This window comes from Pyrus communis, chromosome 7 (assembly GCF_963583255.1).
Source record: "Pyrus communis chromosome 7, drPyrComm1.1, whole genome shotgun sequence".
In the NCBI taxonomy this organism is placed as follows: Eukaryota; Viridiplantae; Streptophyta; class Magnoliopsida; order Rosales; family Rosaceae; genus Pyrus; species Pyrus communis.
The window spans coordinates 3,556,657-3,575,180 of NC_084809.1; the positions used below are offsets into that span (position 1 = coordinate 3,556,657).

Genomic DNA, 18,524 nt, shown 5'->3' on the forward strand with positions numbered 1-18,524 from the left:
AACTAATCATATCGGATTCGGACAGTTTAGTACTGAGTACAGTGATTAAGAATCCAGTTGGAACATAATTCTCTTGAATTAGTTTTGTATTCAAATACAATTGTTTTTTGGCCAAACGTTGCACGCGTCATCTTCCTTTCGGATCATCAACTTCAGAGAAGATTGTCGCGGATATACATTGAATGGATTCATTGCTAGCACAACCTTGTTCAGTACTAACGCCACCGTCACCATTACTTGCAATGCTTTTTTGATGAAGCTGCAATGCAAATTCAAGTCCCATCACAACCTCATTCATCGAAGGTCGTTCCACTCCTTTATCATGAATGCAACTCATAGCAATCTCAATGAATCTATCCAGGCACTCGGCGTCAATTTTACCCTTCAAGTTACAATCAATGATTTGATCAAGTGTTCCCTCTCCATGGCAAAATTTGGCCCACTCCGTGAGGTTCATTTCCCTTGGCTCCACTTTATGCATCAGCGCTGGCCTTGCACACAATACTTCCCACAAAACCACCCCAAATGAGTACACGTCAGACTTTTCAGTAAGCTGCTGGCGTCTGTAGTATTCTGGATCCAGATACCCAAAAGTTCCTTTGACCATTGTACTGATGTGAGTCTTGGAAGCGGTGGTCATTCCCATTTTTGACAACCCGAAATCCGAAACCTTGGCCACCCATTTCTCATCTAACAATATATTGGTGCTTTTCACGTCACGGTGGATGACAGTGCCCTTGGCACCGCTGTGAAGGTAGTGCAACCCTCGCGCGGCGCAAATGCAAATTTGGAGGCGTTGTCCCCAGGCCAGAGGCGGGTTGTCAGAGTGGTAGAGATTGTCGGCCAGGGTCCCACGTGACATGTAATCGTACACCAAGACCATCTCATTTTCATCCGTGCAATATCCGATGAGAGACACCAAATGGCGATGGCGGAGTTGGGAGAGCATCTCAATTTCTGTCTTGAACTCGTTGGCCCCCTGTGAAGACTCGGGTTTCAGTCGTTTGATCGCAACCGGGGTAGCCCCACCATCGATATACCCTTTGTACACATTGCCAAATCCACCAACACCAATAATGAAAGTATCATTGAAGTTTTTGGTGGCGGCTGTGATCTCCTTTAGCGAAAAGTAGTGACATAAATCAGACGGCAGAGTTGAGCCGCCCCGTGACTTGGTTGAGTTTGCCGCTCTGCGGCTAGAGTGTACGTAGCCCTTGGCATATTTCCGTCGGTGTCTAAAAACCAAGAGTAACCCTAGTACGGAAAACACTACGAGTGCGGCGGAAACTGCACCAGCAACAACGGCAATAAAATGAGTCCTTGACTTGGAAAGATTTTTGCTTGATGGGATCACTTCTTGCGGATGAGGATGTGGGGGATCGGGGTCTGGTCTAGCGAGACTACCATTTGTTTCATTCAGTTTGAAGATCTCCAGCCCGTTCAAAATTGCATCCAAGTACTTAGTCTTCCAATGTTGAGGGTTTGCTTGCAGTGTGACGTAGAGAACTACTTTCTCCTCGTTTCCCGTGCCGGAAGGCATGAACACAACATAGTCTCTGTACGTTGGAATCCCATTCCCGCCACTCCACTGGATTATGTCGGCTCCTGTTTCAGCCGTTTGATTGGCTATGTAGATCAGAAACACTCGGTCACCAATCTCTCTAATTTCAGGCTGAAACTCACAAAAATGAAGCCTAACCAGGTAATAAAACTTGGGAGGGACAGGAAATCCCCAGGTGAGGTTGTTCCGCTGGTTGATGGTGGCGTCCGGGCCCATTGACCTCCCGTCTTTGTAAACTTGCTCCGGAGCGGAGTAGTTGGGTGTTTTTGCAAAGTGGAGATGAAACTCGAGATGAAGGCTTGTGTTTTGTAGTAGACCGCTCGACCAAAAACTTGCATTATCCAAGTAAGTATGCTCAAATGAATAACTCTCCCAGTTGCGGTACAAGCCGGTGTCTTCATTGAAAAACAACCCGCGTCCGCCTATGTTGATTCTGTAAACTGTCTCCATAGCAGTGTTGTTTTCAACGCGAATCGGATTTTTGGTGCCTATGATTTCAATATCGAGGGGGTCTTCTGGTGCAGTGTAGTAAAGATTTGGGGGCATGGACACAATTTCAATTCCGTTGATAAACGCATACGCATCCGGGCTTGCTTTGCTTCGACTGGGAGTGAATGTGATGTTTAGAATTTGTTCTTCTTCCTCAATGTTGATGCAGAATTCTCTGTATAATGTCTCCTCCTCACAAGCATCGGCATCGGCATTGACAGAAGTATTGAAGTCGTTGAGAAAGGTAAATCCACCTGCTTTGACAGAAAAGAGCGCTTCGGAGCGGTCAAAGTCAGGGTACGAAACAGGGTAAAAGTACAAGCGGATGAACTTTTGGCCGGCGGTGAGGTTAAATCTGTAAGTAAATTCAGAGCGAGAAAGCCGAACTGTGGTGTAAGGAATTTGGGAGACGGAGGACCTGTGCGGTGCTTCTTTGAACACGGATGTGTTACCACCAGCTGCTTGGTGTACATCTATGGGGGTAAACTTTGAGTTGACATCTCCACTCCAATGTCGTTTATCATATGGATTATAGAACTGGCCGGAATAGCCACATTTAACAGTGATATCTTCCACCGGATTGTAGATGGGTGGGGGATCGGCGGCGACGAGTGTGGTGGCAACGATTATGTGCAGAAACAAGGAAGGGGGCAGATGAGACATGAAATTTGATATGGTCATGGTAAATGGTATAAAAGTGTTAATTTGTTGCTTGGGTTGTATGCATGAATACACTGATCAACACTTGTTTATAGATATGTCATGTGTGGTTGTGTGTGTTTCTCTCTCATTGGAAATTGCTGAGATTTAAGTGGGACATATGATCATCAAAGACTTTTCAAGTCAAGTTTTGGAATAAAGATTCTCGATCAACATCTATTAGTCAAGTTATATCCTCTCTCTTGCGTATACGTAGGCAGATAGCCTGACCAATTATCAATGAAGTCTTTGGCATGCATGTCATGGAAGACGGAAAATGATTTCTGCATGTTCTTTTTAATGTTTTTTTTAACGCTTTCTCTTACTTATTGTCATCAATTCTTTGAATTTGTTTAATCGGAACGACTAAAACAAAAGCGTACGCAAGAGAGAAAAAGTTTGTAAAAGTCATTTCCCCAAGTCTTTTTGCATTGTCCTTTAATATAAGAGAACAAATTGGGAGAGTTCACCCAACGAGTTTTTAATCTTTTTGGGTATTTATTTTTAGAGGTTTAGTAGTATACTAGTAAAAATGCCCGAACATTGCTGCGAGACTTGAATGCATCAGCCTTAACCACATTGAACTTAAAAAAAAAATATACCATGTACTACACATAATAATGTAATCAATCGCTCTCATAATTCATTGCAAAAGGATATAATACTACCTGAGGACCCTCAGATCACTTGGAAGTGTACCCCAAGTGCGAAGGCTGTCATAAAAATTGAGGATTTGACCTGTCATTTAAAATAGGAGCCCAGTCAGTCCTATATAAAGAATTCTAGTGATCTAAATATGATATTCTCGAATAACCATGAAAACCTTAACGTGATGAATATTTAAGCAGTATTTTACTATTTAGAATGCTGTCAGCAGGTGACACATAATAATTTTCTCAGCCCTACTGGAAAAATTATTGATTTGATCAAATCTCTAAGGAGATTCCAACCCACTTGAGCTAAATTCGACATGGCCTGAAACTTTGAATCTCAAACCATATTTATTATTTAATCTTGTTTATGGAACTGTCATAGCCGACCCAACGTAGTGAGAAAAAACTTTGTTGTTGTTGTATGGAACTGTCATAGTTATATATGTTGTAATCAATTCACTCAATCAACATCTCCAATGATGATATGTTGTCAGAGAATCTTGAAATGCTCACGCACTGTCATGTAGCACAATACATCTACCGATCAGGAATCAATCAAAAGACAGAAAAATGACTTCGGAGAAACATATGACAGCGACGATAAAACCACCATACGATCACAACCATTGATCATGTTGTTTGTAACATATCAAGATAAGAAAAAGAAGGGGAACTGACCTGCTGCTATCAATTCCACATTCCAGGTGGATGAAGCTCTCTGTTTCTCAAAAACGTCCATATGGTTCACCTGCCAGGATACATCACATAGCCAAAAATTTGAGAGAATAAGAGTTTGTATTCGAACACAGTAAAAAGATTTGTATCAGAAATTATTTTGTCTAACACCTAACAAAATTAAGGAACCAAGAAATGGAAAAACAATCTACCAACAGAGGAACGAGAAGCAAACAGCAGGAAGAAGCACAGAAATGAGCACAGTGAAACAACAAAATTTCAATGACAGTTTTAACAAAGCAAATGGCAAACTAAACAATAAACAATGAATTTAAAACCCATACCCTCCTCCAATCTGTCAGTCCCTTTGTCCCCCTCCTCTCGTCCCCCCAAAAACCCTCTGACCGATGCATCAGCCACAGCCACAGCCACCCGCACCTCCCTGCCGAAAATCCTCTCCCCTAAATCCCGGCGAACCTCTCCCTCCAACCTGTCAACCCTTCTGTCCCCCTTCCTTCTCTCAGTGCAGCCCATACCGCTGCTTGTTTACTGCACATTCATCATTTTTCTGCAAAAACTGTTGAATATGTGGCCAAATTCACTTTCGGCTAATAGTACCCAAAAAAAAAAAAAAAAAGGGGAGGAGGACATCATTGTGTTTGTTCCTTGTTTTGGGGAAGAAAATAAGGATAAGAAGTGGCCTTCCTTTTCTTTTGGCATTGTTAATTGGCAGCAAAAGCTGCTTTTCTGATTGAAGCAGCAGACTGGAGGAAAAACAGAAGCTGGCCGACAGCTTCATTTGAAATAATAATTCAGTAAGACTTACCAGTACAGATAAACACTGAACAACCCTGTTTTTCTTTTCTGCACAAAATCCAGATTCTCAACCATCCAAAAGTCTGAATCTTTCAAGTTTCAATTCTCTTAAAAGTGGTGTGATAATCTTACCGAATGAGAAGAGATGAGGTTGAATCGAGAGTTATGGAACTTCACCGACATGTAGAAAAGCTCGGATCTTTGAAGCGAAACGACGACGATGAGTGGGTTGCGGCGGAGGCCGAGCTGACTCAGAGCGGATTCGTCGTTCGTCCTCCTCCCCAACCTGCGTAGGGGAAGTGTGTTTTGTCGAGGATACAGAAATGAAGGCCAGTTTGTGTGGTTTTGGTTTTATGAAGCAGGAGCCGATGCTATTCCAGAGATGGTGTTGTGGCTGCTAGGGTTTGAGAAAAGGGGAAACGAAGCCAAATGGGTGTGTTTCTGTCTCTCTCTCTGAGGTGGCAGAAATGTAAATAATGCAAAATCGAAGGTCCATTTTAGAACAGATGAGTAATACCGTAAATATATAGAGATATGTTCAGAGACAAAATTACCCTCCTAAATTTTATTAATTACCCTCCCAACCCACCAAAATCTCATGGGTTTCTTGTAAATAAGATGAAATCAAGGGGCAAATAGAAAACCCTACGCACAAAATTACCCTTCTAAGTTCTAATAAATAAGATGAAATCGAGTGGCAAAAAATTGATGGCATCTACAGTGCCCTTTTCCCTCCTACTTTAGACTAAAGTAATTAGATGTGTTTATTTCCTAATATTCCAAAGTGTGTCAAATACACACTCGGTTGATCTCATAAATGTCGAAAACAATTCAAATACACTCTAAAAAGGAAAAATTGTGTATTTTTGACACATGATTCGAGCATTTGAGTACTCATTTTTAGACGTCTAGTAGGAAATTAGATGTGTTTATTTTCTTAAATTCCGAATTGTGTCAAATGCACGCTTGTTTTATCCCATGAATAGCTAAAACCCGTTCATAAGTAGTGGTGTTCTCATACAATAAGGCATGTTTAAAGAATGTAAAGTCTCACGTCTGAAACTCGCATAATCAAATACAACATACAGTGGGTGGAAAAAATGAAATACAATACAGTGAGTGGTTTCATTCTGTATTTATAGGAGCTTGAAAGACATCCCGTTTAGATAGAGACACTGTTGGGAATTCCCTTGCCGGTAATTCCACCTTCACTTGTAGGAAAGAGCAAAGTGTATGGAATCTTGACTGATCCAACTCGGTTCTTCAGTTTATCATCATTGTTCATACTTGTAATTCGATCCTCGATTTCAGCCAGTTTCTTTCCGAATTTCTCGAAAGCTTCCAATGCAGCTGTGTCCGATGTCCAGTCAGGAGTGTCTCTCTGCCCTAAATACACTTCATCAGTGGAATGCCTTGACAAAATCTCAATGGTGGCAATACCAAGTACAGTCTGCAGCTGAGCGGTAATTGTTTTCAAGAAAACGGTATCGGGGCTGGCCTCGAGCTCTTCGTATTCGGGAGTTCCCTTCTCAGGCATGAATTTTCGGCTTATGGTTGGGCGGTTGGGAAGGTATCCTGCATAAGAGAACTGTCCAAAGTTGAGGGCTGCATGAAGGGCAGAAGCAGTCCATATGAGGATAGTGCAAGTTTCAACTAGCTCTTCAAACGTCTGCATTTTAGGCCACCATGGCTCATCTTTTATGTCCCCATGACCCTCCTCTACGAGCTCCTTCCACCAGGATTGGAGCTCGACGTCTGTCTGAATTATGTCATTGGTCTTGTAGTAGAAAGCGCAATAGTCTTCGACCCAAGTTTTTATTGCAAACCAGATTTCAATCCCATCAACAGCATATGGATAATCCTCTATCAGTAGGCGAAGACCGTGCGGAGAATTTTCATCCTTGACTGCCACTCCTCTGTATTGATAGAAGGCAACACAATGTGGTTAAAATAAGAAATGAATATTGCTCGTTTGAGTAACTTTTAGTTGCTAATAAGTCGGAAATTGTTGATTTGTGTTACCTCTTGATGAGTTCTGCAGGGAGAGCTTGCTCAGGAAAAACCCAATCTTTGTAAACAGCTGATGACAACCCCAAGGCATACCTAGCTGGAAAAACTGTCGACTCTATAACTCCGCGAGCATTAAGGAGGATTCCCCTGCCAATTGCATTGATGTACATGGTATCGCGGAAATGAGGCTGCAGAAGTTTGTAAATTGGATGAACCACGCTTAGCTGCCTATTCGCAGCTATTATAACTGGCTCAATCACCGCATGGGTGTTTAACCTGTCACCAAAATATAGGGAAAAAAAAAATCAAATTCAGAAAACCACATTTCAACATGTATGACAAACTTTTTACCAAGACCATTTTCTTCAAAAGAGTTATACCAGTGACTGATAAGTTGATGATTTCCAGAGTCGTTTACGGCCACATAAGCTTTAGCCAGTTGCCATATGGAGCTTTCTACACCTTGTTCAGCTGGTGTGTAAACATTACTAATGCAACCATATTGATCTCCATCGGGATGAGGCAAGCTTAATTCGATCACTAATATCTTCAAAGTTCCATCACTTTTCAAGAACAGGAGAGTTCTGCTACCATAGATCTTGTTGGAAGTTGAGTTTATCCGCCTCAGGTACGGCATCAATGCATCATGATGATCTAATATGAATAGCTTTTTGTTCTTGAGTGCCTATCGAACCAAATTCATTTTCATTATTACGAAATGATGTTAAGTCAACATCAGCTAATTGCAATGTACCAGCATACTATCAGTTTTTCTATCAAAGGAAACGAATGTAAGATATTACCTCGTTTGTCCATCCAAGTTATTCCTTATATGTTGTTCGGTTATTGTAATGGTTTGATCACCGTAAACTTTTGGGTCTAGCTTGCTTGCCGGCGGGAATTCCTCCAATTCATTTGAAGCAAATATGATTAAAGATGGAGAAAAACGAAAAGAAAAATGACAATCGAAAGTTTTCTTTGCTTTTTTGTCCATTAACATTGCAAAAAAAAAAAAAAAAAAAAAATACAAAACACACACACAAATTTATATGAAGATTACTTGAAGAAGGCGAATGTTGACAGGATTCACTCCAGCCAGCATTTCTCTGGCAAATTCTTCATCAGTCCTCCAAGCAGTCTTGTCCTCTGCTCCAGATCATTAAACCATTATCACGTTACATGAAACAAAATAGAAATCATAATTCATAGGCAATTGTAAGCGTCAAAATTCAGTATGTTATCGTTACCTTTGATCACTTCAGGCATTGGGAATCGGAGGAACTGTGCACCATCAGTTCGGAAAATTTCCTTGAGCATCTCCGTAGGTATGTTGTCTCCGATTTCCTTGAATAAACCTTCAGGCAACGGAATTCCTCCTTCGTAGAGTTGAAGCACATCTTCGAAGCTGTCAAACTCGTTAGGAGTTTTATCAAACAAGGCTTCTATCTCTGGTCTAATAAACTGAGCTATAGATTTCAGTGCATATGCAAGGAAGTCTGACATCTTCAAGTGTCCAAACCGTTCATCCCTTGGCACATATATGCTTAAGCTTGAAACAATCGGTAACCTACTCTCGGTGTTAGGATCTGTTAGATTATAGGATCAGAAAAATTTCAGCGATCATAACATCAGTTAGTTAATATCCAAATTAGCATATCAACTTGTACAGTTGTCAGAGAGACTACACCAAAAGTCAAAAGAAAAGCATCATATGTTAATCGTTTACCCGTCTCTTTTGGTGGTCGGCCAGTTCTGCCCCTGCGAGGGTAAGGGTACTCAGTAGACCCTCCCATAATTGGGCAGACATATTCCGAACCCTTGTCAGGATCCCCCAGATCATTGTAGTAAGCATAGTCATAGACTCTATCCCACTCTTCGAGCTTTCGTTCCTCTTAATTCTACTAGTTCTTCTTCTATGTATTTGCGCAACGGCAATGGTACTTCGCTTGGAAGATAAGTCTGCACAAAACATATTGCAGTCACGAACGTTAGTCATATAGTAAACTATGCTTGCACAAAGTGCGGCAGATTGCAACGAGTCGGCGCAAATCATTGGTTACCTTGTTAGCGAAGAAAACACGGTCTTTGGTGTATTTTTCGACAGGGTAAACCCATGAATTGCAAACAAAGTGGACACGGCCCTCATCGGGGACATTATCGAGTGTGACAGTCTTGAGGAAGAACTCACTATGATGATTGTTTTGTATTATGAATGCTCCTGGAACTCCTACTTCCTCTTCCCAGTCAAAGGTAACCTTGAATGCAGACTCTCCTGCTGTTAACGGTGTAATTGTGGTAATCCAGTCTTCCAAATATGCTTGTTTTCCAAGCCTCCCCTTCAATCCATTGTCTACAAAAACAAATACACATATCCAAGTTAAATCATATTCTCAGATCTTCTATAATTCATTATCTAGTAAACCAATGATTAAGCAATTAATAAGATGCATTATATTATCATGATCATCCAAATAACTAACCTCAAGTAAGGGCCATTTTGTGCAAGTTGCTATAATTTAGTTCTCAAGACAATTTTCGTAAAGGAAAAAAAAAAGTTTTCGAGACGCTATCCATTTAAAAACTTGTCAATCTTAGGACGGGCTCACTATCCAAAATACGGTTAAACGACCCTAGACCCTAGACCCTGGACCTAGACCCTCGACCCTGGACCTAGACCCTCGACCCTGAGCAATTTCATCGAACCTCATCCGATTTTACAGACCTATCAACTACTCTAAAAACAAAAATAACAGTGCAAAGAGGATTTGAAGCTCACCAGGATCACCATGAACAGCACTGATGAGCTGCAGAGAAACCCTTTGGCCGACCAACTCATGCACACGATCAAGAACCGAAGCATTGAAGTCATTGAAGTCCAACACATTCTTCTTCATCAACACCACAGTCCCATTGATTTTTCCAATATTACTCTCCCCATCTTGCTGCTGGCCCGTGATTTTGCCAAGCAGGTTGTGCAACATTGTGTTCTAGTTTCCAAGAACTAAGCAAAGAATGTTGTGAACAATTGTGAAATAAATTGAAAGTCGAAACTTTGCATGGAAGAGTTCAATGAAGGGTGGTCGTATTTAAAGGGGAAAACGTGAAAAAGTCGTGCAAAATCGTTTATCCCGAAAGCTAGCTGCCTTTAAAATGACATAGATGTAATCCCTGCGTAATTAATTTATGTTTTATAATGTGAAAAGTGCCAATTTCCTCACCTGTAACAAGCTTTTTTATATTTGGGAATAATGAATGCTCTTTTTTTCTTGGTAGACAATCAACATCATCCTCCAGAAGATTGTTTTTGGTCTAACATTCCAAAATATTTGTTTTAGGGCTTATGGGATTAGTTTATTCACAATAAAAAGAAACACATGCATGTACAGCTGAATGTGCGCAAAGTCAAAATAAATGAGACAGTAATGCGTGTGTACATGAAACTAGGTACTAATCTATTATTGTATCAGAGCTTGATCCTTTAGAAGAGCTTTTAAAATGATTGAAAAAAAATTTTAAAGAAAAAATTTTAGTTCTAAAAACACCTGAAGTGCTTCCTACAAGTTAATTGTGTATTTCTCACTAATGATTGATTCCAAAACAAGCCCTTAGTTTGTGTTATACATGCCTAATAATACTTCTTTACTACACGAAGTAAAAATTAACGGTACACTTTAGGCATGAGCTTTTACATCAAATGAGGCATATTTTATACCATATTACCGACAAATAATTTAGATTAGGGTTGACCAACCGAAGTTTATCAAATTATCCAACTCTATAGTCTCTTTTTCTTTCCTAATTTGTACAAGGGCGATTTCGATTGGAATTAATAGAGGTTGCTGAGTCGTTGGCGCAGACTTTAAACGGAAATTGAGATTGATCTGCATAAGCTAACTTTGAATTGGATATATAGATGGACAAGTACATGGAACTTCGACATACAATATGCAGTTATGCCTGCTTTCTTTAATTCCATTTGCTACTTGCTACAAGGAAGAATAAAAAAAGAAGAAAAAGAAGAAAATAAAGATTTATGGTAGCTTGATATTTAAGAAATCAAGTGGTAAGAGAGGAAATTAAAAGGTCAATAAGAATGGTAGGTTGCTTGATAGATAAGATATATTTGTAACTCGCACCAATTGTCATTAAACAATTTACGCTTATCGCGCCGCGACTGACAATTATATCCTCCAACTCGTTTTTTATTTCCTGTGCTTCTTCGATTCGATCAACTCTTGCCTTATTAGTTTAATAAACACCTTCGCAAACATTGATCCTCGCGTTGATTCATTCATTAGTACTAGTTTTGGTCGTCCCTTCTGTTTTTCAACTTTGATGTTCGGCAATAGATCACGAAATCTTGGCTATCTTCTATGTACAACCTAGCTAACCTCTCTATCAACATTAGAAAGCGAAATACCATAAGACGACTACCTAATTGTTCAAGACTACTTTGAAATTCGATTTCGCATTTCATTGGGATTGTTGATCATTAGTAGTAGAATTATGATCACTACTAGTCTTGCTCACCCTGCTGTTGTTCAACTCCGACGAGTCCTCCCAGCTACAACTAATTAACGCTACATCACTCCCATTCTCACTCTTAACCTCATCTCCACCGTCCATTTCATCATCCAAATTCGAATCCCCTTCCACGCTCTGCTGAAGTTGCAGAGCAAACTCAAGCCCCCACATAACATCATTCATCGACGACCGTTCGATCCCATTGTCATGCATGCAACTCACCGCAAACTCCACGAACTTGTTCAAACATGCATTTCCAATTTTACCCCTCAAGCTCGGATCAATGATTTGATCAAGTTTCCCATGCATGTTATCGTAAGCTTAACAAAATTCCATGTTTAATTAAACTTTTACATGGAATTTGGAGTGTTTGATGGTGAAGTGTTTAGTTACTAATTATCCAGAAGCAGAATATAAGCTTTGGAAAACTGGGTGTTTGAAAGTTCAGAGATTTTTTTTGCACCAAATTTCTGATGAATGTTAAGCAGCTTGTCCTCTACTCTGAATTGTTATGTTATTATTTGCATGCACAATTATTGAAAATCTAGGGCAAAACAAAATTAGTGGGACATAAGAGAAAATTTCGTCGAAGAGTTCATGGTCATTGTGACTTCTCAAGCCACTATTACAAAATTATGTGTGAACTTTTTTTCAACGTGATTTTGAGTAAATTACATAAAATTACCTTAATTATAGGTTTCACCATAATTATGTTTTAAACATTGCAATGTCATACCTCAACTCATGAATTCGTTGCACCTCAACTCATGAAAATTACCTTAATTATAGGTTTCACCATAATTATGTTTTAAACATTGCAATGTCATACATCAACTCATGAATTCGTTGCACCTCAACTCATGAATTTGTTGCAATGTCAGACCCCCGTTAGTGATTCCGTTAAGTTGGCCGTTAAGTGCTGATTTAGCAAATAGATAGCCCATCCGAACTCGCTTAACTTCGGAGAAGTCAGTAAGCTCCCAAAATGCCTTGTGCTATATGAAGGTGGACATGTACATATAAGACACATCATCCATTCTCCGTTGGTCGATGTGAGATGTTACACCACTTGTGCCATTAAAAAAATAAATGTTTGTCAAAAATTAAATAAAAAAGCGTGGGCCTCACCCCCTTCAAATCACCAAATCCACCTTCTTCTCCGACCTCCCCTCAGTCTGGAGAATCGCCTTGTAGCTCTTCGTCGGCCGTGCGATCTCGATTTCTGATCTGAAATCGAGGTCCGAACTGTCGTTGCATTTTTCGTTGAAGCAGTTGCAGCGGTTCCCGTTGCACCTCGCCGCAGTTGATGATTGCTTTTCGTTGCTCTCCTCGATAAAATTCTAAACCATCTTTGTCAAGAGCATGGAGCACGGCTCAAACTCGGCTGATCCTCCGCCGCCGCCGTCGTCTTTGTTGAAATGCGGCTCTTCGATTCCGATTCCGCGCTGGGCTTCTCCGTGGCCGCCGAGCTTTTCAATACATTCGTGAGCTTAATCGAATTTCCTCCATTTGCACAAAGTTAAAGCTTCCTTTTGAGCTTAATTAAAAAAAAAAAAAAAAAATTAAGCCTGATTCTCTACCTATTATATAATCAATTTTCTCTCCGCAATCAATTTCAAAATTCGAGAACGAAAAGGGCGAAGAGGGTGGTGAGGGTGCGAGTTGGGAGGTGGGTTAGGGGTGATGCGGGCTGAGATGGGTTTTGGGGCATTAGGATTTGGGGGTTTGTGGTGAGAGTGTCGGTGAGGGTTTGAGGGAGAGTAGGGATTGGGTTGCGTTGGATTTGGTTTTGAATCTGAGAGTGGAAGTAGGAGAGAAGGGTTTGAATTTAGGGTTTGGTTTCAGGTTTGAATTCAGAGTTCGGTTTAAACTGAGAGGGGAGGTCAGCGTGAGCGGAATGTGTCGGGAGTGATTTGAAGGGGGTGGGGCCCGCTCTTTTTATTTAATTTAGACAGATTATTGTGTTAAATAATATATTTTATAATAAAAAATTTTGAATGGTACAAGTGGGGACTGCCACATCAGTAAATATATAGTCATTTATTTGTCAAATTATCACTTAACGGTCAATTTGATGGATTCACTAATGGAAGTCTAACATTGCAACGAATTTATAAGTTGAGGTTATGACATTGCAACGTTTAAAATATGAAGTATGAAATTGTGGTGCGATCCATAATTAAGGTAGTTTTATGTAATTTAGCCCATGATTTTATATCAGTGGTGTAAAATATGACAGGGACAGTAAATTTGTTTCATTTAAGTCCTCGTAGTGCATGAATCAAAGACTTTGCATGTCAAATTTTTGGCTGCATTTGTAGTCTAAATTAAAGATTCTCAATCATCAACAGTAATGTTAATAGACATAGACCGAAATATATCAGCTCCAAATCTCTTCCTCCAAAGCTCAAGGATCAAGTGATCCAAACCTTTGAAATTTGATTCAACATCTAAAAATAGAGAAGTTAGTAAAAACTTTTAAAAACTATAATTATTTTTAGCCGTTGAATTAAATTTCAAAGGTTCAGATCATTTGATCTTTGAGCTTTGAAGGAAGAGATCCGGAAAGAATCTCTTTCCGAAATAGACAAGGGGTAGTGGACTTAAAGAATCTAGTCTTTGCCCCAAGTCTTTTATGCATAGTGATTTGCTTATATACTTTTCGAAACAAGTAGGGATTGTGTTGTTATCAGGTACTTGAAACTGATTAATGCTTAATATACTCGACTGTGTATAATATAGTTTGGCTGCAATAATATTAGGGAATATCCTCAATCAGTTGAAGCATTGCGCTTCTAACTAGGTTTATGTTGACAAGGTGTTTATAACCAAAAAGATTGCACATTGTTTTCATAGAAAAGTGGTTATCAAAAATCAAACTGAGAGGGCGCAAAACAAAGTGTCAATGGACCAAAATTTATAATAATAGTTATAAAAAGAAAACCGTTTTTCTTTTGAACATACTAACTTATTGTTTTGAAAACACGTATAACATAATATATATAATAGGTTTTCCAAAAACCCTAGCACTCCATCAAAACATTGTAAATCAAATAACCATGTACTTAAAAAGTGGTATTGTAAACGCCCAAAGGCAAATCTGTAAAATGCTCGTAAATCATAAAGTGATATACTTAAATAGCGGTATCATAGTCGCTTGAAGACATATCATCACCTGAGGGTGAAGCTGTACGACACTGGGTTATGCCAGTGAAGAAACATGGTAAGCTCAATCACCCGAATGTGAAGCTATACAACTATGGGTTATGTAACATCCCGCATCGTCCAGAGGAGTGGATCGTGCAAGCCTTATATGTATGTTCTCATCTCTACTTAGCACGAGGCCTTTTGAGAGCTCACTAGCTTCGGGTTCCATCAGAACTCTGAATTTAAGTGAGTTCGCGCGAGAGCATTCCCAGGATGGGTGATCCCCTGGGAAGTTCTCGTGTGAGTTCTCAGAAACAAAACCTTGAAGGCGTGGTCAAGGCCCAAAGCGGATAATAATATCGTGCTATAGTGGAGTCGAGTTCGGGATGTGGTGGGGGCCCAGGCGGGGGATGTGACAGGTTACGCCAGAGAAGAAATATAACATAACACACAGACACTAGCCGTGGCTAGTGAAGCTGTCCGTCATTGATTTCGCCAGTGAAGTTGGAAGTATGTCATAAATATCTCACTACTCATCAATTGTGTCCTATGGCCATAAATAGATACATACTTGTGTTATGTGTATGTGTTGTATGGTTACCCACTAAGTAAGCATGGAAAACATAAATCATATTTCTCATCTCAAACCATCGGAGCTCAAAAGCTCAAAGTATCATTTCATAAACCATAATAAATTAATCATGTGAAATCATAAATTCGTATCTATAAATCCAATAATTCATAATGTTTCATAAAAATGTAAATTCGATAAATCCTATATTTATGAAACGTAAAATCAGGAAATCATACTTTTCATGAATGCAATCCTAGTATTTTTTAAAATCATGGAATTTAAGAAGGGGTCCACTTACAAATACTTTGTCACCGAAAAACTATTTAAACCAGAGAGGACAGGGTCGACACTCACAAATGTACCTAAGCACATAAAAGGGAACAATAAGTAAAACCCCATTAAAATGATTGAATTTGGAAAAACAGAGTGAGGATTTGGAATTAAGGCGTCAAAATACCCTAAAAGGGTTCTAGACAAATTTTGTAAAAAGTCAACGAAAAAATCAACGGTCAACCAAAAAATTCAACCGAGATGGCGAGCTGGTCAACTATGTTAAAACTTCAGAATTTTACTAAACAGATTCAGGATGTCAAAATTAATGTAGAAGGGTTCCCAAGAAAATTTCGTAAAAGTCGACGCAAGGGATATTCCAAGAATATTTCAAAGAATATTCCTATCACCGAAGCCGCCGCTGGCTGCCAAGAACCTAGTCATAATTTGGAATTTCTTGCCGAAGCTTAATAACTCGCTTGTTTCTCAACCAAATTCGACCAATTATATATCAAAACGAAGCTAGGGAAGTGTAGAGCAAGAATATACTTGTTTGGAAATCAAATGGTGGCCGGAGGTGGCAAAAAAATGGTTTGCAGGAAAATTGGGGAACTCACTGTGAAACTAGAAAACTTTAAACGTTCGTAACTTTGTCAATACCCAATGAGATTAAGTGATTCAATGACCAAAATCATATCACAGAATGAAACGAATAGATTGGTACCCTTAGAGGCAGCTAACTTGCTGTGTTTTGATCGGAAATCGGCTTGAAAGCCGCTAAGGTCATCGAAAACTAGGTAAACTTTATACGTTCATAACTTCTTCAATTCGTAACCAAAATCGATGATCTTTATATGGAAATGAAGCTAAAAATGAGGAGAACACATCTGTACTGATTTGAGACCGAATGTTTCCTGGAGTTGGCCCAAAAAAGCCTGCAAAAAATCGATTTCTCGCCAGAAAACTGGGGAAGCTTTCCCCGAGAAGTTTATGCGTCCAAAAGTCACCAAAATGTCCCAAAAACAACCCAAACGTACTCCTAGACATGATCAACAAATTTATAAAGAGTTTTCGGGCCTTACCTTCGTCGGAAGCAGCGAGAAATCGCCGTAAAACTTTGTGCACAGTGCAGCGCGATGGAGAGATTCCCGAGGAATTTTTCTCCTTGTTTCTGGTTCAAGGGTTTAAATCACACGGAAGGCTTTAGGGTTGTCTTTGCTGTTGTTGTTGATTGTTTGTGTGTGTGTGCACGCGCAAGGCTCGGGGGGAGGAAAGAGTGCAGAGAGGGATGAGAGTGAATAAGAAAGAGGGAAAGAGAGTCGAGGGAAGAGAAAAGAGAGAGAGAGTTTAGGGAAGAGAAGCGAGAAAGCCAAGAGTTTTTATTTGGGGGGGGGGAGGGGGGAACACGGGTCACAAGTGTGGGCCCCAGTGGCTCACACTACAATATCATAAAAAAGGAAATAGTAAAAATATCTCGCAAAACGTGAAGTTATCAAATTGATATTGACGATATGAAATTCTTAAAAATTTTATTCTAACTTCAAATTTGATTTCGCTTGTGTCCATGAGTTCGTGGTAATGAGTATTACAAGGATACGTTAAAAGAACAGGTCGGTCTCACGATATGAGGATTAACGAAAGTCAAGGATTTCACCTTAAAGGGTATTTTTGTAAAATCACATATTAAAATTATAAAAACCATAAAATTAAGGATGAGTTATTAACTTATTACAGTGAATTTTCCCGCAATTTGAAATGCGAGGGAGTGATTCCGATTCTCGGTGAACCAGAAATTACAGAGGCGGAGCTCGCACGGTGGTTGTTCCTTTGAACTATTCTCGGTCCTGTGTAGCAGCAGTGTGGCCGAGGAATTAGATTGGAGTTCTCCGAGTTGAATGGCGATGTCGCCATTGGGGGGCCAGCGGTCAAAGTTCAAGGAGCAGAACAGAACCCCATGGACTTCGTTGCCTACATATTTACCCATTGCTTTCTGGTGAGGTGAAGCAAAGATTTGTTGGCATGGATACAATTTCAATTCTGTTGATTAATGCATACGCACCAGGAATTAACTGCTTGGCCTAAATGTGATGTTTAGACTCTGTTCTCCGCCAATGTTCGAACAGAACTCTCTGTACAGCATCTCCACCCCATAAGAATCTTCAGTAACTGAAGCGTTGAAGAATCTTCAGTAAATGAAGTGTTGAGTGAGGTGCCTCTTTGCATATGGATTCGTTACCAGCTCTTTTGGATTGATCACGGGAGATAAGGCATTCTCACGGTCACTGGCGGATCCATATAGGGACTCGGGTTGGGGGGGGGGGGGGGGGTGGTCCTGGGACCCTTCGGAAGCCCGAAGAAACACTTGTGATTGACCTTCAGAACCTTCCAACAATTTGGGTAGGTGCAATGGAGAGGCTTATTGCCTCCACGGATGTGCATGCATCAATGCTTATAACAAAGGAGAAGAATAGGTTTTTAATTTTTGTTTTGAAAGACCTAGCCAAATCGACAGCGTTTTTGAGCCAGGTCGTTATAAAAAATTTAAAAACTAAAATATCTTTGTTTTCTCTATAGAGCCCGAGAACCCGGTCTTTTCTAGGATCTCTAAATTTTATTTAAGAACTCTCAACCCCAATCGTCGCAACCTTCCAACTTTAAACCCAAGTTACCCTATTCCCCACCACCATTTGCCCTTTCACCGCCTTTAGCTGCCTAATTTTATTTCTACCAAATTCATATAAGTTTTTTAATCTTAGACTCTAGTCGTAACTCCCAATTAATAATATATATGTTACATTAATAAATTTTATCTTTTTAGAGTCACTAATTGCGTTATGTTGCTGAGAAAAATTTGTTGGTTTTATTACCTTTGAGATTAATCTTGATTTATTCAATTAACCAAATTCAGTAGAAAATAGTGATATGGAACCAAATTAGTCTAATTTTTTTTTCTTTTTTTGAGCTTTTATGTTCAGACCCTCCCTCGGCGGAACTTGAAATCCTGGATCCACCACTGCCCACGGTAACAAAAGTTGATTGTTTTACCTGCCTACTCATCGTTTGTTCAAAGTTTTGTGTAGAAATGAAAAAAACTTGCGCTGAAGAA

At 39.8% G+C, this 18,524-nt stretch overlaps 1 protein-coding gene, 1 long non-coding RNA gene and 1 pseudogene across 2 annotated transcripts; all 3 read right to left on the bottom strand.

Moving 5' to 3' along the window:
• Window positions 1-2,731, bottom strand: LOC137740198 (receptor-like protein kinase FERONIA). The gene has a single exon (XM_068480024.1). It carries the CDS (start codon window positions 2,729-2,731, stop codon window positions 128-130), a length of 2,604 nt encoding a protein of 867 aa, XP_068336125.1. The 3' UTR covers window positions 1-127.
• An 89-nt stretch (window positions 2,732-2,820) lies between these two features.
• Window positions 2,821-5,338, bottom strand: LOC137738806 (uncharacterized). Its single transcript, XR_011069058.1, has 3 exons — window positions 4,422-5,338; window positions 4,081-4,150; window positions 2,821-3,487 (listed from the first exon to the last, which is right to left on the bottom strand). It is a non-coding gene; the product is annotated as an uncharacterized lncRNA (long non-coding RNA).
• Window positions 5,339-5,863: 525 nt separating this feature from the next.
• LOC137740119 (probable linoleate 9S-lipoxygenase 5) lies at window positions 5,864-9,967 on the bottom strand (annotated as a pseudogene).
• Between the last annotated feature and the right edge of the window lie 8,557 nt (window positions 9,968-18,524).

Excerpts from the sequence above, each read along its gene's own strand:
- LOC137740198 (XM_068480024.1), bottom strand. The coding sequence starts at position 2,731 with ATGACCATATCAAATTTCATGTCTCATCTGCCCCCTTCCTTGTTTCTG.